The 24971-nt window shown below is 50.9% G+C and overlaps 1 protein-coding gene across 2 annotated transcripts in view; it reads right to left on the bottom strand.

Annotated features, from left to right (window-relative positions):
* The window catches only part of Ak8 (adenylate kinase 8), a 125146-nt gene that overhangs the window by 56285 nt on the left and 43890 nt on the right, over nucleotides 1–24971 (bottom strand). For both annotated transcript variants that reach the window (XM_050155076.1, XM_050155077.1), the window contains exons 10-11: nucleotides 23746–23835; nucleotides 4016–4157 (exon numbers count right to left, since the gene is read on the bottom strand). In XM_050155076.1, coding sequence (XP_050011033.1) covers nucleotides 4016–4157; nucleotides 23746–23835 — 232 coding nt within the window. The remainder of the gene's footprint in view (nucleotides 1–4015; nucleotides 4158–23745; nucleotides 23836–24971) is intronic.

Genomic DNA, 24971 nt, shown 5'->3' with positions numbered 1-24971 from the left:
GAAAAGGAGAGGCAAAGTTGAGCATAGGAACTGGTCCCTGCCCCTTGCGCTCATCATTCGTAGACAGGCAAAGGGCCAGGAAAGCAGTCAGCACCTCTGGTCTGAGGGGAAGGGAGGGGAAGAGGGAGAGAAGATGGAAGAGAAGGAGGGAGGAAGGGAAGGGAGCGAGGCTATGAGGAAGGGTGGGAGGGTGGGAAATCAGGATGGAAGAAGAGCAGAAGAGGGAAGATGGTAGAGAGAGAAGGAATGAGCAGAGGGAGGGAACGCTATCCTAACATCCTCAGGGCCTCAGCCCCACACGATGTCAGAGGCAGGAATGATTTAGGATGCTGGTGTGTGTGTGTGTGTGTGTGTGTGTGTGTGTGTGTGCTGGACGCCGTCAAGAACTCTGCCAGATGTTGTTTACAGGAAGGTAAGACAGAGACATACTTAGGGATGCAAAGCCGAGTGTTTACATGCCCTGCTGAAAATGACTCCGTATAATCCATTCAAATGAAAGATGGATCAGAATTAATAAACACGAGGCCGAACTGTGTAAACAGCTGGTGATCATGGCTCCATCCGGCTCTGCAGAGGAGGACTTCATGAGTTAAAAACAGGAAAAGGAAACTGTCATAGTTCTAGAAAGCAAGTCTTAACCAAAGAAGACCTAGACAACAGCTCATGTAACAGACCGGCACGTAGATACCCAGTGTTTGTCTCTGCTCCCAACACTCACAGCACAAGACAGGGTCAGGGCCAGTGTCTGTGAATGGAGGGGAAAGGGAGAGCTGGTGTCTGTGGATGGAGGAACGGGGGTGGGAGTGGGGGGAGAAAGAGCTGGTGTCCATGAATGAGGGGGAGTTGGTTTCCAGGGATGGAGGTGGAGGGGGGCAGGGGAGGGGAGAGCTGGTGTCATGAATGGAAGAGGGGGAGCTGATATCAGGAGTAGAGGGGTAGGGGGAAGGTGTCAGTGAACTGAAGGTGGGAGAGAGGAGAAAGCTGATGTCTATGAATGGAGGGTAGTGGGGAGGAGGAAGAGGGTGTTAGGAATGGGGAGAGGTGTTCAGGAGTCAACTCCGATTCAGAAGAAAGACAAAGAGACTTCCCTTAGTGCTGGCAAAGGAAGGCTCCAGTAGGCAGGTCAGGTGACCCAGAGAGAAGCCAGTTCACGTAGGAACCCAATGGTAGTCACCCCGAGAAAATAGGAAGAGACAGATCCCCCCTCTGGACTCTGAGGGGCTGCCGCATATGAAAGGATAGCAGGTTGGCCCGTGGGAAACCAGGTCATCACACAGCAGGACCGGCATGAGAACCTGGCCTCTGCACTGCTCCAGTCTGCGGCTGGGCTCTGTACTCTGTACGAGCAGGTCAGCCATCAGGAGTGTCGGCCTGCCTCACCTAGCTCATCCCGTTCAAGGTTGAAGATGCCAAGATACTAGGAACTCAGACATTGTCAGCTTTTACAACGTCCTGTTCTAGAGCCCACAGGCATCTGCAGGTCTCCAATCGCTGTCCTAAAGCTGTAATCACTTAGACTACAGGAACAGAAAAGCTTCGTGCGGCTGACCTTGCCCAAAGAGAACAGCTGTCTCTAAGTGGCCGCACCTGGGGGGGGGCGGAGGTCACCCCAAGGAACCAAGTTTATCTGAATCATTGCCATACCCAGGCTGACACATGACCGCCAGAAGCGCACCTCCACCAGGGCTGCTTAATTATGCGGCCTCTTGGGCCCCATTCTTCCTCTATTTAAATAGGCAAGCACCCCAGGTGACTGTGAGGTGGCTGGACCTCCCCACTGTGCCCTCCTCACTGTGCCCTCCCCACTGTGCCCTCCCCACTGTGCCCTCCCCACTGTGCCCTCCCTAGTGTGCTATTGTTTCATCCTCTCTTTTCCCGCCATTACTTCCGTGTCTTACTGGATACCAGGGAGGGAGGCTGGGCTGGCGTTTGTCGGGATGACACAGGCTACCTTGGGCGAAGGGAACCTCAATGAGGAAACACTGCCACCAGATTTGTCTGTGGCCATGTCTGTGTGACACTGTCTTGACTCTTAACTGATGCAGGCAGGCCCAGTCCACTGTGGGTGGGGCCATCCCTATGCAGGTGGTCCTGGGTTCTGTAAGAACTCAGGCTGAGTAAGCCAATGAGCTGCTTTTGAGCCAGCTTCCTTCTGGGGTAACTACTCTTGAGTGTGTACAGCTCTTTGGCCAGAGCATGCAGGTTCCACACAGCTATTAAGACTGGCAGGATTGGGGTGTGTTCCATCTGCTAGCATGCTTGCCTAGCATATATAGAGCCCTGGGTTCAATGCCCAGCACCACATAAACTGGATATGAGGTACACATATGCAATCAGAGCATTTCAGGAGGGGGAGACAGGAGGAGAAGGAATTCAAAGTCATCTTCGGCTATTTAGTGAGTTCAAGGGCAGCCCAAGATCCAGGAGATCCTGCATTAAATAAACAAAAACCTGGAAGTGGAATCTTTTTTTTTTTTTTTTCCAAATCCCAACCAGTGTGTTCTATTGTGCTTTGAACTGGAAATGTCTTTGCAGGCTCCATGTTGTTCACTTGAGTCCCAACAGGTGGTGCTGTTTTGGGAGGTTCTGAAAACTTTAGGAGGTGGGGTCTAATTGGAGGAAAAAGGTCACTGGGGTTGTGCCTTTGGCGATTATACCAGGTCCCCAGGTCACAGGCAGTAAAGACCACAACAAACACATGTACCCTATCATGTCCTGCCCAAGCCCATGGTGCTCACTAGCCATGTGGTGACCCCCCCCCCAAAGCATTGAGAAAGAAGAAATTCTTCCCCTCTTAGTGAGCAGAAAAGTACCCGACAAATAACACACCACCAGAAGAGATAAGGCAAAAGCCATATGAAACAATAAGAACCATCAGAGAGGCAATGCCGCCAGGTTTGACAGTGCCCCTGCAGCCCAGGGAGACAATGGGACCAACTAGGGCCACATAGTGATCCTGACTTAAATAACAGGGCTAGGGAGTAGCTTGTGGGTGGAGGGGCTGGGGCACCCAACCCTAAAAGCAAACCAACAGAGAAAGAAGTGAAATATCAATGAGAAGTTAACAAATCACTTGGTCCTTAAGGGGCTCCTGCAGACAGCATGAGCAACAAACAGTCACAGGTGAGGGTACAAATCTGAGCATAAAATAAACATGTTTCACTTAGACCATATGTTTAATGACATGACTTTAAGTTTTGATTATATATTGATCAAAGTAACTATTAAACAATTAGCCAAAGAATAAACAATTAAGAATATAGAGGTAGCCGGGTGGTGGAGCACACCTTTAATCCCAGCACTCGGGAGGCAAAGACAGGTGGATCTCTGTGAGTTCAAGGCTAGCCTGGTCTACAAGAGGTAATTCCAGGATAGGCTCCAAAGCTACTGAGAAACCCTGTCTTGAAAAACCAAATAATAATAATAACAACAACAATAACAATAATAGCTCAGAGGTTCGCACACACTCCATAGTGAATAAATGAGTGTAATAAAATGTTGAAGGGTCTAGTGAGATGGCACAGTCAGAGGGCCATGCCTATATTGTGTTGACATATGTCACAAAACTAAAGTGTCTAGGGCCAGCAAGATGGCATGGCATAAGCCTGGCAGCCTGAGTTTGCTCCCCAGAACCCACATAAAGTGGAAAGAGAACTCAGCGAGTCACCCGCACACACGCACACAAAACCTCAAGTGGCTCACCAGTGTGGTAGTGTTGGAGAAATAGACATGGGAAACAGAAAATTCAGACAGAGGTAGACCTAAGAATGTCAAAGGGCAGGTCATGCGTGTGGACAGACCCAGAGCAACATTAACTAGAACTCAAGCCCACAACCTGCAGCAAGGTTTGAACCTTAGCCTGACTCTGGGTTCACAGGGTAAACGGAGTGGGATGCATGGGGAATGGGGCGATGTGCACCAACTAGAAACTCTTGGTGGCACACCACCATCACCTGAGTCCCCAGTGGGAAGAAGATTGCCAGGGCCCGGGAGGGCCTCTGGGGAAGCAGCTCACCTGTTGGGACTGTAGCCCATAGAGGTCAGCATCCGTGCCTGGTCCAGGTCTCTTGGGAAGCCGTGCAGCACCCACCCTTTCTGGGTGCAGTCTTGCTGGCTCAGACGCTCAGCCAGAGCCTTGGTGATGATGCTGTCTGGCACTGTAGAGGAAGAAGGATAGGAGAGCGTGTTGTAGCCAACAACTTTTTAGCCTTCCTGGGCCACATGCCGAGCTACTGCTTGGGTAGCTTTGGGCAGAGCCAATTGGAACCACTTGGACAAGGTCCCTCTGTGGCCCAGCGACAAGAGCCACCTGAAATGGGCCATGCAGTGGGTGATCTTAGCCCTCACCTTTCACTCCTTCACAAGACACCATCCTCCATCTGAGTCTGTCATGGCAGCTAAAGCAAGGCACCATGAACGGAGAAGCACAGCAGTGTTTGACTCTCTGAGATCTGGAGGCTAAGATGCAAAGTTGAGGGCCGACCTTGGGGAGGGTGGACCACTCTCTAGTTTATACACGCCCTGCTGGGACTGGAGTTACAGATGGTTGTGAGCCAACACGTGGGTGCCAGGAACCAAACCTGGGTCCTATGTGAGAGCAGCCAGTGTTCTCAACTGCTGACATCTCTCCAGCCCTGGCTCTCTCTGTTCAAAGGGATGCTTGTGGGGGTCGAACTGAATTTTATGGAGTCATATCTCTCCTCATGCCTTTGTCTGGACCCTAGGGATTGAATTCAGGCTGTCAAGCTGCCATGGTAGCCTTCCAGGAGGACTCCATCACTGAGATGCAATCACTCCTTAGGGTCCCATCTTCCAAATCACCATCTTAGCATATGAATTGGGAGGTGGGGGGGCAAGCTTTGGGATCACAGCAAATGCTTCTCCTGAAAGCACACCTGGCATGGAGTTTTAATTTCCACCCAACGCCACTGAGGCTCCATCCAGCCGACCTCAGAGGACCTGAAGTTCACAGCAACCCCCCTCTGGCCTCCCGCCGAGGCTCCCCTTATCCATCTGGAGAACCTGATCTCTCCAGACTCACAGCTCTGCTCCTACCTGGAGACTGAGTCCCCAGCACAGGAGATGAGAGAAGCCTGTTTACATTGCTGCAAGTGACATTTTCCCGAAACTCATCCCTTCTTCCTAGACTCATTAAATGCTCCGTGTTGCTAATGTTCTGCGTCCTGGCAATTTGCACGGCATCGCCTGCGCTTTGCACTCATTTTCCCAGAAATACTCGGTAAATATTACTCCTGTTTGCCATGGATGTGGGCCCCAAGCGGGGATGCTTGGCTGTTTCTCTAGAAGCTTCTGCAAGGTTCCCCTATCACCAAACATCTGTGGCTCTAGCAAGTGATCTAGGGCATATTCTGAAGCCTCATGAGGCCCCACAGGCTGGCAGCCAGGGCAGCCAGTGAAGGAGAGGCACTGCCCTCCACGTGATGATTTTCTGGGTGCTGCTCTGTCAAAAATTCTACGGCTGTATTCCAAAGGATGAGCATCACCTTAGACTTGGGGCTTTCTAGCCAGCCGGTACAGTGGCAAACGCCTTTAATCCCTGCACTTGGGTGGCACTGGCAGGTGGATCTTTGTGAGTTCAAGGCCAGCTTGTGTAGGGAGCGAGACCCTGTCTCAACCAAACTAAGGCCTCTGGTTGCCCATTCAGAGCAGCTACTAGGGCTGCCTCTTGCCCTGTGGTGATCTCAGGACTTGACAGGAGTTGACTTAAGGAGAAAGGGTTTAGTTTAGTTCACATGTCTATCACAGCAGGGGAGTCAATGCAGGAACTTGAAGCAGCAGGCCACATCACATCCACAGTCGAGGGCTCAGCGCATGCACATTCGTGTGAATGCAAGCACGTATGTCACCACATGCGTGTGGAGGTCAGAGGGCAACTTTGGCTGTTATTCCTAGCCTTCTATTTTGTAGGCAGGATTTCTTAGTCACTGCATGTATGGCTTGCATGGACTTGGAATTCTGGAGACAGTCTCCAAAGAATTCCCTCCTCGGCTGGGCAGTGGTGGCACACGCCTTTAATCCCAGCACTTGGGAGGCAGAAGCAGGCGGATCTCTGAGCTTGAGGTGAGCCTGGTCTCCAGAGAGAGTTCTAGAACAGCTAGGGCTATCAAAGGAACAAACAAACAAACAGTTCCCTCCCTCCTTTCATTACTTCCTGAATCAGGACCTCACTATGTAACCAAGGAACTTCTATAAACTTCTCATCTTCCTGCCTCCACCTCCTAAGTGCCAGGAGAGCATATCCTCACACCTGGCTTATGTGGTGCTGAGGATGAGGCTCGGACCCATGGCTTCCTGTACTCTCCATGTGTACTAGGCCAACACTACTCACTGAGCCATGTCCCATGTGCTATTTCCTTAACACAGGATACTTTTGTCGCAAAGCTTGTACTGGTCACTATGAACTTGTTCCTGGGATAGAAGGCTGCCCTTAGGTGGTTCCCACATGAGCAACTCTGTGGGTGGGTAACATCCTCTTGTTTTACCAGTTAGGGAAGCTCTGCCGCGAGCCTGGCATCATGAGGGTTTGCCCAGAACTGCCCATCTTGGATTATCCTGGCAAGGTCTATCATCCATGTACATCATGAAGCATCACTACATTCAGAGTCTTCAGGAGGCATCGAGCTGAGGCGTGTTCCAGTCTTCCCCCCCAGAAGCACTCTCGGGGTGTCCTCTGGGGCACTGGCTGTGCTGTCTCATCTGGGTTGAGGTGGAGGGAGCTGGAGAGACTGCCGGCAGAGAATAAATGGCTGACCCCCCCAGAATACTGAGGCCACTGCCTTACCCATGTAGTTGGCAGAGGGGTAGGGTCTGGGTGTAGAGGGGAGGAACCTGAAGACCCCAATATGGCCCAAGAGTCTGCGTAAGGGCTTTCAGGTGCCTGTGTGTCTCGATTTCACTGCAGGCTCAGGGCGTGTTGGCCCAGCCCCACGTGTTCTGACCAACCAGTTTGGCAGCTGGAGGCTCTCTGATCAGATCTCGCTGCTAGTGTTCTGCAAGAAGCTTAAAGTCCCCTTGATAACATGTACATTTATCCTTTATCCTCTTCTCCCAGAGATGGTTCTTCACCTAAAGTCATTCACCATTAAGTTAGATGCCTCAGGCGTGATTTCCTAGCTTGACAGTTAACATCTCACCATTCGCTCTAGCCGCTGCCAAGGGCTACTTCTCCAGAGCGTCCTGTCAGCTGAGTTTAGCGGAGTGCAAAATGTGAGGGGTCTATTATTCCACAGGGTCACACCATGTGACATTAGCTTTCTTCCCTCTCTCTTCCTTCTTCAAGGTCCTTGAGTTGATTTCAAGGTTATTAAAATATCAGTTCAGCCTGGCGATGGTGGCGCACGCCTTTAATCCCAGCACTCGGGAGGCAGAGGCAGGCGGATCTCTGTGAGTTCGAGACCAGCCTGGTCTACAGAATAAATAAATAAATATTTTTTAAAAAAATTGCTAGTTCCAGGACAGGCTCCAAAGCCACAGAGAAACCCTGTCTCAAAAAACCAAAAAATAAATAAATAATAAATAAATAAATAAATAAAATATTAGTTCACTGATTCCAGGGCTGGGTGTGCCTAGGGTGGCTCAGCAGGGTACCTCCCAAGACCCAGGAGCCCTGGCCACACTCCAGTCTAGAGTTAGGATCTTGGGGTTAGAATCGCAGGCCCGCTCTACACCTGGCTTCCTGTAAGCATCACTTTCTGACTCCAGACAGGACAACTTATCATCCTGAAGTGGCCACTTGTGGGATGGAGCTGGCTGGGACTGGTCCCTCTCTGTGGGTCATCTTCAGCCTATTCCAGAAGGGAGCCAGCCACAGCCAACATCCAGGCTGTAGCAGACCATAGCGCCCCCTGCTGTCCAGCATACCAGGAAGATACTGAGGTCTTAAAACAATATTTTGTGTCATAACCCTCCTGGACACCACAAGATGAAATAGAAGGAGGCCCTTAACTCTAGCACACTTTCTTCCAAAACCTACTCATAACTTCCTTCCACACCCTCTCATAACACGCTCCCCATCTGTACCAGGTACTCCTGTCCTCCAGACCACTCACCTGCTCTTACACCTGTTCTCCACATACCCCTCACCTGCACCACACCTGTCCTCCAAACACCCCTCACCTGCACCCACTCCTGTCTTCCACGCACCCCCACCTGCACCCTCACCTGCACCCACACCTGTCCTCCACACACCCCTCACCTGCACCACACCTGTCCTCCACGCACCCCTCACCTGCACCCTCCCCTGCACCCACACCTGTCCTCCACACACCCCTCACCTGCACCACACCTGTCCTCCACACAACCCTCACCTGCACCACACCTGTCCTCCACACTTCTTATGTTTTCTTTAAGTTGCTCCTGTTATCTCTTCCCCCTCTGGCTCTCCTTGGAGCACTGTGGAAGCCACTGACCAGGTTTAAGGAAGGCAGCCAGAATAGGGCTCCTTCCTCCTATACCGTACTTCCCAGCAAACAAATAGTCTCTGGGTCCCTGCTCTGTTCCTTCTGAGCCATCAAGACACCCCAGGTGGCCAGGTGGGGAGAGCTAAAAGCAACAACAAAAAATGGCCATGGAGAGGAGATGGTGTTTTGTTTGTTTGTTTTTTGTTTTTGTTTTGAATTCCACTCCACATACCAAAATGCTCAAGAGGGAAAGGCTAGATGCCTTCCCAGACTCAACCTGGGTCTCGGGAACTCTAAATCTTACTTTAAGACAACAGAAGCAAAACTAGCTGGTGCTGCCTCTGGAACTGGTGACCTCTGGAACTGGTGACCTCTGGAACTGGTGACCTCTGGAACTGGTGACCTCTGGAACTGGTGACCTGCAGTCCTCCCTGTGCTGTCACCAGAATTTCAACTAGCATGTGAGCGTGAAGATGATCTGTGGTGAGCCTGAAGTACCACCTTGTTTCTGTTTAAGATGTTGTTTGTTTGTTATACACTGCCACCTACTGGCCAACTGTGTGCCTTGCACCCAAGTAAGTCTTCCTAAAGCTACTCAGGTTTCCAAAGGGAGGTTAAGAACAGACCTGGATTGTTCCACCTGCGGCATCTTACAGTTGCACAAGGACAAAAGCCTTTAGGGGTCTCTCTGGCTCTTTGGTAAACTGAGCTCTCGTACCCCAGAACAACTCCTGTCTTGCCGGGCCTTTGAACCCCAGGTTCAAGATTAGACCGAGGCTTCTAAGATTTTGTTAGATTCTAGAAGGCTTTTTCTTTCTGAAAAACAAGAACCCGATTTTACAAACAGGCTTCATTATTCCACCTCATCCTTGTGCATAGGGCGGCAATTGGACCCCATCTCTTTACCTCTGCTGGCCCTTCCCATGTCCCAAATATCCCAACCTCTTCTATTTTCATGTCCTTCAAAAAAAAAATGAATCTAGAATCCACATGGGGGAGAGGAGTTCGCATTTATCTTTCCGAGTCTGGAGTATTTCCCACGAAGCTCCCCTGCTCTCCATTCTCCAGCAAATGGCACAACCGCCTTCTGTCAGAGCTCTGTTCTTACATCTACGTTTCCTGACAACGAACCAAGTGCTTGGGAGACAGTGGCCACAGGAAGCATCTGCTTTCCTCTCCAGAAAAGCATGTCATCCCTGAGCCCTTGCCAACGCTGGGGTCTTCTTTGGTTCTCAGCCCTCGGAGACAGGCCCCTCTCCTTCCGTCTCTCTCCCTCTGTAAGGCCTACGCAGATGAGATGACACGGTGCTCACATGCCTGTAGCGGGTGGCATCTCAGCTTATCCCTGATAATATTATACACAAGGAGAAGAGATCGCTCACGCACTGGCTGTCTTCTATAAATAACCTCGCCTAGTATGACATAAGACTTGTGAAATGCTCAATTAGCCACACGATGCACTAAATTTGGTGGCTATTCTTATCTCATTTTATATCTTTTAAGGGGCCGAGAGGATCTGAGAAAGTGAGACCAGGGTGGCCAGTGTGTGTGTGTGTGTGTGTGTGCGTGCATGCGTGTGTGCACGTGCGTGTGTGTATGTGTGTGCGCGTGCGTGTGTGTGTATGTGTGCATGTGTATGCATGCATGCGTGTGTGCATGAACTGGCTGAAGGTGTGATGTGCCTAGCAAGGGAAGATCAGAGTCCAGGAAGTCGATTCCTTCCACCTTGAGCGTGCAGCTCGGAAGCAGCTCATTCCTCTTACATCTCACAGGCATCTCGGATGCTGTTGCCCTGGTGATCTGTGGGAAGACAGCCAGCCATAGTGTGGGAGCAGAAACCCAGGTGGTGAGCCCTGCAGTCGGGATGGAGACGGGACCCCAGTGGGTGGAGGTGTGCTCTAGGTCCTTTGCTGAGCCAGGGCTGGTCTGAGCATGTGTGTTCATTTTAATTCAAGTATTAATTCGTGTCATCGTGATGACAATGCTGTGAGCACAGTGACAGCAGGGCCTCAGACAGCGAACTGAAGCCTAGCGGGAGGAGGCTACTTGCCTGGAGCTGCAGAGATGAAGGATGGCAGAGCTTGGAAGGATATATAGTCAGTCTAAGCTCAGTCAAGTTCTGTGCTCTGTCAATGCCTTTAGGAGGAGAACTCTCCCTGGGTGAGACCAGGAAACCTGCACTGTGCCCGTCTCCACACTGAGCTAGGGGAAGACAGTCATGGCATAGGAAGGCTATGGGAACCTGCAGATAGTATATGTGGGAAGAAACCAAGCCAGTCACACGAGTACTACAGGGGGGGATGCCTAGCTAGCCCTAGCTGACCCAAGCTTATCCAAAGCACAATGCACAGAGATGGGGAATCTTGATTGGACTTGATAGCCCCAGCAGAGGCATGGGGAAGAGGTCCAAGAGGAGAAGAATCAGATGCAAGACTCTGAGGACCAGCCCACAATCTGTAGGAATTCACATGTCACTATCCCCACATCAGGGCAGAGTGGAAGCAAGGCCTCCCTAGGGCCCCTTTCCAAATCAGCATGCTAAGTCAAAATCGTTATAAATTTGCCTCCATTTTATGACATAGTAGGCCAGCTTGTCACACTACAACAGACCACTGGGTACCAGAGTTATGGCTGCTCCTGGTTACTATGGAGACCAGGCATCCAAAACAGGTGGCTGTCATAGGAAAAGAGCAAGATTTCCAAAAAGTATACATGGAGGCTGGGAGGTAAAGAGCTTGCTGCGTAAGCATGAGGACCTGAGTTTGGATCCCAGCACTCACATGAAAGGGGGAGTGGAGGCACACTCCTGACAGTCCAGCCCTGAGGAGGTGTGGCCAGAGGATCCCTGGGGCCTGCTTGACACTGTTAAGTGTCAAGTTCAGTGGGAGACCATGCCTCAAAGAATCGGGTAGAGTGTGATTGAGGAAGCCACTCAACGTGGACTTCTAGCCTCCAGAGGTGCGGGCACATCCAAACACGCACGCAACATATACATCCAGTGCATCTGTATTCATACCAGCACAACAGCCACGACTGCCATCACTGAAGCAGGGTAACGAGTAAGCACTGTGCGTGCTCTGCACCTGTTGTTGCTATTGTCTCAACTACATTTATTTAGGGGGGCACCGCCACAGCATGTGTGTGGCGGGCAGAGGACGAGTTGTTCGAGCCAGTTCTCTGCCTTCGCCATGTGGGCTCCAGAGACCAGACTCAGGTGCCTTGGTCTCCTGAGCCATCTCACCGGTCCCTGTACCCGGCATGCCATTGATGGGCTCGCACACAAAGCAAGCTGATGAAGCTGTAGACAATCACCTTACAGGCAAGGACGCTGAGGCCTGACAGGGCGAGCGGCTTGCCCAAGGCCACACTGGTGAACCTGCGTGGCAGATGGGACCTCAGCTGGCATGGTTCTGCTGTCCTAATAACCAGGGTGTCCACGGTCCAGACTGATGGTAGGTGGCCTCTCTGGCACCTCCCACAGGCAGTCACCTTTCTGTTCTTTCTCACAGAAACAGGCAGCAGAGGGCAGGAGGCAGCGTGAGGGTCAGCAGGTCAGTCTTGGTATTGTCCATGGCACAAGGGTCTGGGGCGTCGGTCCCCTGCCTACCCTGCTGTTCACAGATACTGCTCTGTCCTCATGAGCCTGTTGGCATCAGGCACTGAGGAAGAGCCCACCCAGCCCAGCTGCAGAGAAGAGCACAGGCAGACAGGGAAATGCTAAGGGCCGGGGTCCTTTTTACCTCCCAGTAACCCAGTCACGCTCGACTGGCTGGGAGGATTCAGTCAGGTCCCAGGGCCGGGCAAGGGGTATAAAGCCCTTCCTCCTCACTCCCAGCCCTGCATCCCTGCACACAGGCTGTGCTGCCTGGAGGCGAGGGCAGACACTTCCTCTTCTCTGTTCCCCACCTGGCCTGGGCCCTCTGTACTCAGCGTCTTCTGTCACCCCCTGCCCTTGCTGCCTTAATGGCACTCAGAGTGATGCAGACAGGTGTGAAGCTGCAGGCTGCATCCAGCAGGGCTACACCAGGGTCCCCCACACAGGGAGGCTCCAGCACTGGCTGGACAATGAGCTCCTTAGATGTTCTCTCAACTCCCATTCCTCTCCCCACCCCCACCCCCCCAGCCGGATTTGTAGGTACAGAGGCACAAAAGGCCATGGTGGGGAGGTGGCCCTCTTCACTGCACCCCAGACTTCAGCAGACCCCACTTGAGAAAGAAGCAATGTTGCTCCCATTAATTGAGGACACTCCCAGAGGAAAAGGGGCTTCCAACCACTCCTGCCTTTGGGAAGGCCTGAGATGTGCTTGACTGCAATGCCAGCCATGCCAAGGTCTGCCCAGATGGCACACTGGGGACCTCCTGCCTGGAGAAGCAGGCTGGGCTTCCGGGGACAACCTGTCGAGGACAATTTCACAGCTGAGTGCTCTGCACTTCCATTTTTCTCTGAGGCCTCTTTGGCTGCCCCCGGAGAGGAAGATGCCTCCAGACACTCTGGGTAGCAGGACACTTCGCACTTCTGGGCTCTCCTTGGACTGCCTAGCCATGTCTGGATTTATTTTGTTACTGACTGGATACCCTATATGTAGTAAGCGCTTGGAGGCTGCAGGAAGTCTGGGGCGGGCGCCAAGCAGCAGGAAGGAGCGGGCTGCCTGGTTTCCTGCTCCAGCTTGAATCCATGAAGGGAAACTCTTCAGCTGTCTCAGTTTCCCCCACCAGACTAGTTACTGAACAGAAAACTTCATGGCTCGTGGTACCAAGGCAATGCCCCTTTCTGGATGTCATTTTGATCACGTAGAAAGACAATGTGTCTTTCAGCCATTTAGATTCGTCTTCTGAGAGTTCTCTGTTTAGGTCTGTACCCCATTTTTTAAAATTTATTTATTATGTATATAGTGTTCTGGGCACCAGATCTCATTATAGATGGGTGTGAGCCATCATGTGGTTGCTGGGAATTGAACTCAGGACCTCCGGAACAGCAGTCAGTTCTCCTAACCTCTGAGCCATCTCTCCAGCCCCGTACCCCATTTTTAAAATTGGATTTTTTGTTCTTTTGATGACCTATTTCTTGAGTTCTTTGTATATTTTGGAGATCAGACCTCTGTCTGATGTGGGGTTGGTGAAGATCTTTTCCCATTCTGTAGGCTGTCGTTTTGTCTTGTTGACCGTGTCCTTTGCTTTACAGAAGCTTCTCAGTTTCAGGAGGTCCCATTTATTAATTGTTTCTCTCAGTGTCTGTGCTGCTGGGGTTCTATTTAAGAAGCGGTATCCTGTGCCAATGCGTTCAAGTGTACTTCCCACTTTCTCTCCTATGGGGTTCAGCGTGGCTGGCTTTATGTTGAGGTCTTTGATCCATTTGGACTTGAGTTTCAGAAATGAAAAGCCTCGTGAAGACAAATGAGCAGCTAGGCTTCCGAGAGGCCCAAACCTGTTGACGGAGGACTGGGGACACACGCGTACACTGACCCTCTTGCTAGATGCACGCTCATTAACAGGCCCTTGGACCCTCAAAATGCAAATAGCAGTTTTATGCCAGTGGCCTGTTTGGCTAGCCCGGCCGCCGCTCCCTGCTGGGCCAGAAGGAAGACTGTTACCTCGTTTCCATATGGAAGTCTTTGTAGCAGTCCCAGTGGAGAAGTCCAAAGTTTGATTTGAAAAAGGGAGCTACTTCAAAAGCATTGTCAGGCAGAGGTGAGGGATCCTGGAGAATGCATACATTACAGGGGGCATCCATTAATCCACCTTCAGGCCACCCTCCAGCGGGCCTCTGGCTGGGATGAGACTCTGGGGGACAGGCATCCACATACCTGGGGGAGGCAGAGTGAGGACAACCCACGTTGATAGAAAAGTAAATTAATGTGTTTAGGGCTTACCGCTTGGACTGTGTGTGTGTGTGTGTGTGTGTGTGTGTGTGTGTGTGTGTATGTGCATGCGCAGGGGTGGGTGGGTATGCACGCGTAGAAAAATGAAAGAAAAACGTGGGTGTTTTTTTTTAATAATAAAAAGGAAGTTACTCTGCGGGGCCCCTAAAGCTTGTGAAAAATTAAACTCGACGGATTCAAACTGTCCTATTTCCACTTCAAAAGAGAAGAGGCGCTGAGCTCTTCCCAACTTAGCTTCAAACGCCCAGCACCCTAGAAAATTTCTGTAGAAAAATAAAGGCTGGCTGTTCCCCCAAGCGTGTACCGGTTACTGTGCCCGCTGTCTCTCCTCCGCTAATTATACCCCTGTGAGTCCATTAATCAACTGGTAAATTATTTAGAGAGGCCTGCGCTGTCTTCAGCGCCTACAAACACACCACACCGGAAGGCTGCTGGTAGCGGGCAGAGGTCCCCTAGGGTCTCCCCTCGGCGGGAAGGCAGCTCGCAGCTAGCACAGGCTCCAAACAAGGATCGGCTTCCTCTTGCCTCCTCAGACGGGGGCTTTGCATGGTCTTTCAACTCCGCAGCTCTTTGCAAGTTTTAAACAAAAGGGGAGAGCAGCCTATTGTCGACTCTTTCGTGTGCATTTAGCAATGAGAATATTAATTCCCCATTTTAAACAAAACGAGGCATTGCAACTAGTCTCTGATGTAGGCGGCCTCCTGGGACCCGGACTCGCAGAATGCTCTCCGAATTGCTGTAATCGTCCCAGTTTGGGCTGCATGGCTTGAGTTACGCTAGCTAGTTTTGCTAGGTGATTGTTCAAGTGAGGGTCTCAAATCTCCCTCAGACCTCCCACCTCTGTTGAGATTTTATGAGACCTCGAGGGACCTTACTAGGCAGACATGTTTAGGAAATCGAGGCTGTGTGGGAAGAAATGCTGCTAACTCCAGGTAAGGATCTTTTCCAAATCACACCAGAACTGTGATTTTTATTATGCCAATTAAACAGCTATAGTCTCCCCCTGGAAGTAGGCGTATGCCTAGGATATCCCAAGGAATGTGCGCCTTCTTGCTCTAACTGCTGGTTGTCAGACAGGTGAATTGGGAGTCCATTGCAAGGATGCCAAGAGCCAACTAGGCAGAGCTGTGGTGGATGACTCTCCACTTGTGGAGAGACCGGAGTGGGAAAAGCTAGAACCCCGTTCCAAAAAGCCCCACTGAAGAGATGGGTCCTTGCAGGCAGGGTCCTGATGGGACCAAGCCTGCTGTGGACAGCTCACGATATTTAAAGCAAAGATAAGCTAGGCCTTTGGCTGGGTTTTGTTGGTGTTTTGTGGTTTTTTGACACAGTCTCCCTGTGTAGCCCTGGCTGGCCTGGAACTCTCAGAGATTCACCTGCCTCTACTTCCTGGGTGCTGGGATAAGAGGCGTGCGCCACCAGACCCCCTGCCCTTTGGCTGTTTCTAATTCTCCGCTATTGAAAACTCAAGCAATATCCAAGGATGAGACCAATGACCAGATCAGGGGCAGATACCACCCTCCTGAACCAAGGCGGGTTGCCAGTGAGTCACCAAGGGGACCACATCTGTAAATGAACTCTAGCTCCCAAAACGATAGCACATGTTTGGAGGTCCTTCTGTTTTTGTGTTACCTTCACTGGTTAATCAATAAAGAAACTGCTTGGCCTGATAGGGCAGAACTTAGGTGGGCAGAGAAGACAGAACTGAATGCTGGGAAGAAGGGCAGAGTGGGAGATGCCATGGATCTTCTGCCTGAGATGTACACTGGTTAGATTCTTGCCGTTAAGCCACAGTCACATGGTGATCCACAGATTAACAGAAATGGGTTAAATTAAGATGTAAGAGTTAGCCAATAAGAAGTTAGAGCTAATGGCCAAGCAATGTTTAAATGAATACAGTTTCTGTGTGGTTATTTCAGGTGTAAGCTAGCCGGGCTGCTGGGATGGAACAAGGGCCCGCTCTCCTGCAACGCATATTTTCCAACCAGGTGAGCCAAGCAAGGTCAGAAAACCAGATATTTGGAAGACAAAGTCACAACGGCCACTTTCCTGAGGAAGCTCTGGGCCTCTGAAACTCAGAAAGTCCACAGACACCTTTTGGGAGAACTGAAGCCAGGGGAAGGAGCCACACACAACACCACTTGGAGACACCATCATTGCAATCACACACGGAGACCTCGTAGCCCCTTGCTTGGCTTTTGGGACAGAACCTTGGCGAGCACTGTGGGCTTCCACAGAGGCAAAGGAGGCTGGCGGTGCTGATCAGAAATGCTGGCAAACTTACCTTTCCAAGAGTCTGGAATCCTTTTTACTCATTTCTTACCCAGGCAAAAACATACCTGAAGCTAGAGCCTGGCTGTCAGACCAGGCCCTGTGGGCTGTACGGGAGGCTGCCTGCCTACAGAATGCCTCGCATGGAACGCGGGGGATAGAGTCGTTGTGTGTACTGAAGCTCAAGTCAGAAGGAGTTTGGGAGGTCAGACCTGTACATTTCAAAGTCCGGGGCACAGAGTAAGTGTCCCACTGGCCCTCTCTCTGTGGTGCTGTTGCCTAGAGCTGGGACTGAGAGATTGAAGACAAGCCAATATGGGGCCCTGGGGTCCTTTGGCCAGAAAACGTAGAAAGATGGGGAGTGAACAGTCCAGTTATTAATTTTGCTGCTGATTTGAGAGGAAAGAGGTGTTGGCAGCATCTGTGAGGACAGAAAGAGAATATCACCAAGTCCACAAAGGTCACAGCTGGGACAGAACATCATGAGGTCCATTGGGGGACTCAAGAGGAAGGGGTTCCATGGGGGGAAAGATGACATCTGGATCCACCCGGCTGAGCCGGTGACAGGACTTTGAGGGTGGCAGGGACACAGAGCTCTGAGGCTCTGGGGCATGCACAGGGAGAGGAGACAGGACAGGGCCTGAGCCTGCCACAGCAGGGAGGGCTTGTCTGTGAGAAAGGTGACCAGGAGGTCAGGAACAGTAGCATGGGCTAGCAGAGGGCTTACAGCGGACTTAGGGGTTCCCAGATGAGTCTGAGGTGACTGATTTGGGATGAAGTTTCCATGATGGGTGGACACATGGCAGTGACAGTAACCAGCTCAGAGGTCCCAGGGGCTTCTGGACCACAGTTGTGTCTCCCTGTATTTTTTACTTTCTTTATTTTATTTGATACAGGTTTTCATGTAGCTCAGGCTGGCTTCAAGCTTAAGCTATAAACCAGGCAGCGGTGGTGCACACCTTTAATCCCAGCACTCAGAAGGCAGAGGCAGGTGGATCTCTGAGTTCAAGGCCAGCCTGGTCTACACAGTGAGTTCCAGAACAGCCAGGGCTACACAGAGACTGGACTACACCCTGTCTCAAAGAACAAGAAACAAACAAAATACTCCCACAACAACAACACACAAACAAACAAAACCCATCAAAACCCAAATCTAAAGCTCTGCAGCTGAGGATAACCTTGACCTCTTGACCTCTCTTTGCCCTCTACAGGCTGTGGTTACAGGCATGTGACACATTCCTTGATGTTCCCCCCCCCCCTTGATTTTGTTTTTATAACCCTCTCTGCCTAGTTAGCCAAACCCTCTGTACCTTGCAGGTATTTGGTATATCCACATTCCTAAGACTGCTGTTGGCACTCAGGGTGCAGGTACTAGAATACGTGTGGGAATCTGAAGAGGGGCATCTGAGATGCCTGAATAGACTCCCATGTCACACACATACACACAAGCACACATACATACAGATACACAAGCACACATATACACACATAACACATACATATACATGCACACAGACACAGAGAGACATACCCACATACTCATACATACATACATACACACATATATACACATGCACACACAAGATCTATCCATACACACAGACACACAGACACACACACACACACACACACACTGTAAGTAACAGGAACAGCTGTGGTTGTGAGTTCTCCTTCTGAATCTCAAAAGTGTGACAGAGTTTACCAACTTGTCCTTTAGCATCCAAGAGGACCTTCTGACATCGGGTGTAAAAGACATGGCACGGCTTCTTTCAGGGGGGTCCTTCTGAGCATCTGCCTTCCACTACTGCCTCTGCCAAACCAAGGTTTGTCCTGGGCAGGGTCTGAGAGTCTATCTCCCAGGCCCACCATCAGGATGTGAACATTTTGGGTGACTTTCCCCAGGCGGGGAGGACTGTGACTTCAGATCCGAACTGCATCTCTCCTTGCTAGTTCCAGCTGATGGTGTTTTCCTGCTGCTCTGGGGACTGCCTTTTCATAGGCTCTGCCTCCGTTTCCTTTTCTGTTGCTATGATAAAATACTAACAAAATCAACTCACAAAGGAAATGGCTTATTCTGACTCACAGGTGAAAATACAGCCTATCCTGGTGGGAAAGTCTAGGCTGTGTGAGCCTGAAGTAGCTTGTCCTGGACAGTTTTGTGCCAACTTGACACAAGCTAGAGTCATCTGAAAGGAGGGAACCTCAGTTGAGAAGACGCCTCCATAAGATCCGGCTGTAGGGCATTTTCTCAATCAGTGATAGATGGGGAGGGCCCAGCCCATTGTGGGTGGGGCCACTCCTGAGCTGGTGGTCCTGGGATCTATAAGAAATCAGTCTGAGCAAGCCAGTAAGCAACACCCCTCCATGGCCTCTGCCTCTGGGTTCCTGCCCTGTGTGAGTTCCTGTCCTGACATCCTTCAGTGGTGAACAGTAATGTGGAAGTGTAAGCCAAATAAACCCTTTCCTCTCCAAGCTGCTCTGGTCAGGGTTTTCATCACATCACCCTGACTAAGATGCAGCTGGTTGCAGTGCAGCTACAACCAGGAGGCAGAGAGCTATGAATGCAGGCTGCTGCTCGGCTCCCGTTCTCCACTTGCACAGTCCAGGATCCCTGCTGGGGAACGCTCCTGTGCACAGGCAAGCTGGATTTTCCTGCATTAGTTCCCATAATTAAGACAATCCTGCACAGGTGTGTGCCTCCAGGCTCGTCTCCTAGGTAATGGCTGCAGGTCAGGTTGACAGAGAACACTAACCATCACAGGGTCAGGATTCGGGAACAGTCCTCACACCTGAGTGTCAACACACCTGTGGGCTAGGGCACTCTCCAATCACAGACGTCACCGCTCCTCAGACAGCCTCCTCCAGGAAGCAGGCACGGCTGTGCACAGTCTGGCCAGCCCCTGTTCCACCTCACCTTCCCCTCAAAACACAACTGTGGAGCATCATTGGCGCCCCTCCTGCCCCAGAGTTTGGGAAGTGTCCCCTCCACACAGTGCGTGTGTCCCCTCTCCAAGGTCGGCACTCGGGCTGGCTTGGCAGCTTCTCCCAAGCCCACTAATGAGGCCCTGGGTGGAGATGTTATGTAAATGCACCTCTTGCTATGCTGTGAGACAAGACGGCAGAATGCATCGCTTCTGTTGCCAAGGTCTGGTAGTGGTGGTTGTTGGGTCGTTAATTTGTAGAAAACATGAACGGCTGGTGGTGTATTGTCTAAACAAACACAGAGGTGTGGAGGGATAAAACACCAAGGAGGGAGCCGTCCAGAAAAACACACACCTGTTTCCATAGTCACAAGACCCCAGGCCATGATGAGAGCCATGTCTGTCAGTGGGGGTCTCAGAAGGGCCTTCTCAGCATGGCTGGGTGGAGGTTGAAGGATCCAGACATCCTGAGATGAAATGGCTCCCCATTGCTCCCAATTGCACCTTAGAGATGTTTAAGTAAGCCAAACGCCTGGCATCCACACCCAGTGAGAAAGGCAGAGGAAGAAATTTAGAGAGCCATGTGCCTCAGTGAACAGCACCTCCGGGGTGACAATGACATGCCCACTGTCACTGTCAGGGGCGGGGACAAGCTGCCACGCTCTCCGGTAACAATACCAAATCTTCAAAACTAGCCTGTGACCTAAGCATACAGTCGGTGTAAGGACCTGGTGGGAGAACCAACAACACCGAAGCAAAGAGCATTTGCAAGCGGCAGGGCAACCACACAGCCCAGACCTCCCCTGACAATGGGGCTAGGGTATGGGGCAGTGTATTTGCCTAGTGCTAGGGTTCTATCCCCAGCGCTTTATTAACAGAAACGCAAGCCTCAGCAATTCACAAAGACTGAAATGCCCAGAACAGTTATCATATCATATTCAACCTTACCAACCTCACTTGTAATCAGAAAGGTGGTCACAACTAAAAACAGATCGGCGAAGTTTATTTTTCTGGTAGGCAGAATAACCCTCCCCCAGCCTCCGATGGACATCTATACCCTTGAGGCAGCAAGCATAAGGAACAGCTTAACAACCTCAGCATCCGCTTGGCTTGGACCACGCATGCACATGCCCCTCCCCAAACAATGCACTCAGCAACCTTGTTAGGCAGCCTAAGAACTCCCACCCACATCAAGCTGTATCTATGCCTGCTTTAGATGATGGAAACAAGTTACTCCTGGTCCTAGTTTGGTTTCTGCTGCTTTGATAAACACCACGACCCAAAGCAACTTGGGGAAGAAAGGGTTTATTTGGCATATAGGTTATGGCCCATCATAGAGGGGAAACCAGGGCAGAGGGAAGTCTTGGAGGCAGGAACTGAAGCAGAGGCTACGGAGGAACGCTGCTTACTAGCTTACTGCTTAGCTACCTTTCTTCTCCAGCCCAGTCCCATCTGCCTAGGGATGGCACCACCCACAGTGGGCTCCCACATGAATCAGCAATCAAGAAAGAGCCCACAGACATGGCCACAGGCAAATCTGATAGAGGCAACTTCTCAGTTGAGGTTCCCTCTTCCCAGGTATGTCTGGGTTTGGGTTAAGTTGACAACTAACCAGTATCCTCTCCTTAGTGGGTCCCTTGATAACACCCCATTTCCACTCAATTCTGGACACATCCCAACAACTATGGGTTATGGGTTGGGACAGATTAGATTGGTTTTAGTAGCATATGTAGTAAGAAAAACTGTGTCCTTGAAGAACATTTTTAGGGCAAGTTCTCTAATTAGTTTCTATGCCTATGCCTAAGTGAGTGTGGTTAAAACCAGATGCATTACGGGAAGGAAAGTTTACACAATCTATTCATCAAAACAGAGACCAGCCTTCACTAGGCTCCTTGCAACCAAACTCCTCCCTCTCTGAAACCCTATAAATAGAAAGCCCTGAACAACAGCCACTTCTGGGTGTCCCTATCAGTCGAGAGGGTGCTTCTGATCCGCACTATTGCTTTGATTATAAGTGACGCTTCCTTTCTACTTCTGTACATTTGTGTGAGTCATTATTTTGGTCCTTAGAATAAGAAGCCAGGAATAGCTGGATGAGGTGCACATGTCTTTCATCTCAGCATTCAGTAGGCAGAGGCAGGCAGATCTGTGTGAGTCCAAGCCAGCCTGGTTTACAGAGTGAGTAAGTCTACGTAGAGAAGCAGAAGAGAGAGACAGAGACAGAGAGAGGGACAGAGCGGGACACAGATGTTCTCCACAGCTTGGCTTCAGAAAGGGAGAAAGGCCCAGCAGCCCGAGGAATATAGGAAGCCTCTAGGAGCTGCGAGAAGAAGGCAGGTCCTGGACAGCCCTTCATTCAGTTCAGGATTTCTGACCTCCATAATAAAATAAACAAGGTCTGCTACATCAGCAACAGCAGGCAAACATGCTGGCGACAGCCAGAGGTGGCAAAGAGACAGAGGAGGCAGGCACACACTGACAGAGGCATGCACACAGGGGCAGCATTCCATACACCATTGCTAATGGGCATGACTTTTGGTGCAGTCCTTCAGTGGATAACTGGGTATGCTGTTCAGCTTATATACACAAGAAAACACACTTCATAAAATAACCCAAGAGATGCAAACTTGGAAACTACTCAAATACTTTTTTGTAACTTCATATGGGGACGTGTTACAGGAAGGGTCCATCCCTTGCAAAGTCCATGATTGTTTGCTGTGTTCCTTGACTTGGTCACTGTCTTTGGCTCTGCTCTCCTAGGTGCTCGCTGGTGGGAGCTAGTTTTTCACACAGTCATGAAAAGCATGGTACAGGGCAAAAGCCAAGGCCACCTGCTACATGCTCTGACATCCTGTTCATTCATTCAGCGCACAAATCTGGCACTGTGTTGGGCAGGGCAGGACTCGTGAACACACGTCAGGTACCACTGTGCTTGCTGCTACTGTTGTTATTATCCCTTTCTTTTTGAGGAAGGGCCCCACATAGTCCAGGCTGACCTTAAACTTGTTATATAGCTGAGAATAATCTCCAACTCCCAAGTGCTGGGATTTCGGGTGGGCATCACCATGCCCAGTTCATGTGGTGCTGGGGATCTAACCTGGGACTTCATGCATGCCTGGCAGGCGCTCTACCAACTGGGCTGTGTCCCAGTCAAGCTGCCCTTGCTTCCCACCTCCTGGGACCTGTGCACTGACGGGCCAGGCAATGGCCATGAAAATCTTGCGTGCATAGATTCCTCTCTCCATCTCACTGCCAAGATGCCTGGACCTTTGAGAAGCACGTGGGGGTTTCTTGGGGCCACATGACTGCTTGGTTGGGGCAGTACTGGAATCTGAACCAGGCCAGAAAGCATCGCAGGCACACACTGGTTCTCAGGCTGCCCAACGCCCCCTGCCTCAGGAAGCTGGCCTAGCAGGAAGTCCAGAGATGCCCTTTTTGGAGACTCAGATCCAAGAATATTTTCAGACTGTAAATGACACAAGGTCCATGGAAAGGCTATCTGATCTGCTTCCCTAGCAAGCCCTCCTCTGGGCTATCTGTGAGAAGTGAACCTTCTTAGCGGGAAGAAATAGAATGTTCTAAACCACCAATGGCAAGCCACCACATCTGTGACTTACCTGGCATGGGACCAGATGTGGATGCCACTAAAATAGCAAGCCACAGCTGTTGTGGAATAGAATAGTTGTTTAACTGTAAAGATGTGGTACATTTGTTTATACTGCATTTGTTTAACTGTGTAAGGTGTGTTGCTGTTTGATCTTGCTTGCTGAAGACATCTGATTGGTCTAACAAAAAAGCTGAATGGCCAATAGTGAGGCAGAGGAGGGATAGGCGGGGCTGGTGAGCAGAAAGAAAAGGGGAGCTGGCCAGCAGCCTGAGGGCCAGCCTGTTGGGGAGCCTGCCAGACAGGCAGACACGGAGGAAGCAGGAAAGCAGGATGGACAGTCGCACATAGATGAGGTGAACGAGCCTCAGGGCAGCACACAGATTAAGAGAAATGGGTTCATTTAAGTCAGAAAAAAAGGAGAAAAAGCGAGAGACCAGCCTAAGCTAAGGCTGAGCATTCATAATTAATAATGAGCCTCCATGTCATGATTTGGGAGCTGGTGGTCCAAGAAAGCTTGCTGCACACAAACCGGGGCACGTCTACATTCCCAAATGCCTGCCCCCCCTTTTCCCGGCCTATGCCCACAGGTGGACAGAGCACCTGCCCTGGAGCCACGAGGCTGGCGGTTAGCAGCAAGTGTGGCTTACCTGTCATCCTCTTTTCAAAGAACGGCTGGATGAGCTCCCCGAAGCTTGACTTGGCCGCCACAGCTTCCTTCAGCAGCTGCCCGCAGCAGACTAAGGGGGAGAAGAGTGGAGACACTGTTAAATTTTAAAGAGAAGGAAAGATGGGAAAAAAGACACTCTGGCTCACTGCCTGCTGGGGCGGGAAAGGTCACCGAAAAAATATAAAAGGGTATGTGGGGGGCATCCAAGAGGAAGCAAATATCAAAAAGGAAGTTGGACGGGAAGGGAGAGGGAGAAAGAGAATGAAAAGGAATGCATTTGCCAAAGAGCATTAAAAATGGGCCGCTCGGGAAGACACTAACGAGGCTGTCGCTGACAGGAAGGCTCCTGCAAGGCCCTGGCTATACCTGGAACTGCCAAGCAGACTTGGCGCTCTCTGGGTTGCAGTGGAGGAACAGTGTGCAGTTGGGGGCATGCTGGGTTCATATTCACAGAGTTTGATTCAAGGAGGTCGGGGAGCATGGTGGTACCCCAGCCTTTCCATTGGCACGGTGCTGGAGGGATGGTGGGTTCGTGAAAGGACCAACGGGCATCTCAGACACACTAAGTCCTAACTGAAGACCCTGCTGGAGCCCCCCTGGTGGGTGCCACTTTCTTCGTTCCCCTTGGCTGCATGCCCACTGCAGTGGGGCCTTTTCTGTCTTGCCCCACTGTGTCTTCAGCCTTGACCCAGGGCCAGAACATGGAAGGGGTTGGTCAGTGAATAGTGTGTGAAAAACAAAACAAAACAAAACAAAACAAAACAAAAACAAAACCCCACAGGCTCTCATCCCTCATCAAAGCCAGAACTGTTTTTCAATGGCGCCTATGCCTGTGTGTCTGTGCTCAGGTGTACAGACACCTGCTAGGGCCAGGAGAGGCCACGAGATGCCCTGGAACTGCAGTTACAGGCAGTTGTGAGCCACCTGACATGGGTGCTGGGAACCAAACACAGATCCTCTATAAGGAGCAGAACATTCTCTTAGCCCCTAGCAGCTCCTCAGCTCAAGTGTGTGTGTGAGGGGGGGATGCATGAGTGTGTGTGTGTGTGTGTGTGTGTGTGTGAGAGAGAGAGAGAGAGAGAGAGAGAGAGAGAGAGAGAGAGAGAGAGAGAGAGATAGGATTAAGAGTATCAACAGCAGGAACCGAGGGTAGAAGGAAAACTTGAAGGGCTATCAAGCCCCATTTCTTCAGGGCACAAGTTGATC

The sequence above is a fragment of the Alexandromys fortis genome, unplaced genomic scaffold (assembly GCF_014885135.2).
Source record: "Alexandromys fortis isolate MF-2015 unplaced genomic scaffold, M_Fortis_MF-2015_v1.1 scaffold_72, whole genome shotgun sequence".
Taxonomy (NCBI): Eukaryota; Metazoa; Chordata; class Mammalia; order Rodentia; family Cricetidae; genus Alexandromys; species Alexandromys fortis.
Note: the sequence above shows the minus strand (reverse complement) of the source record. Positions and strands in the feature narration are given on the sequence as shown.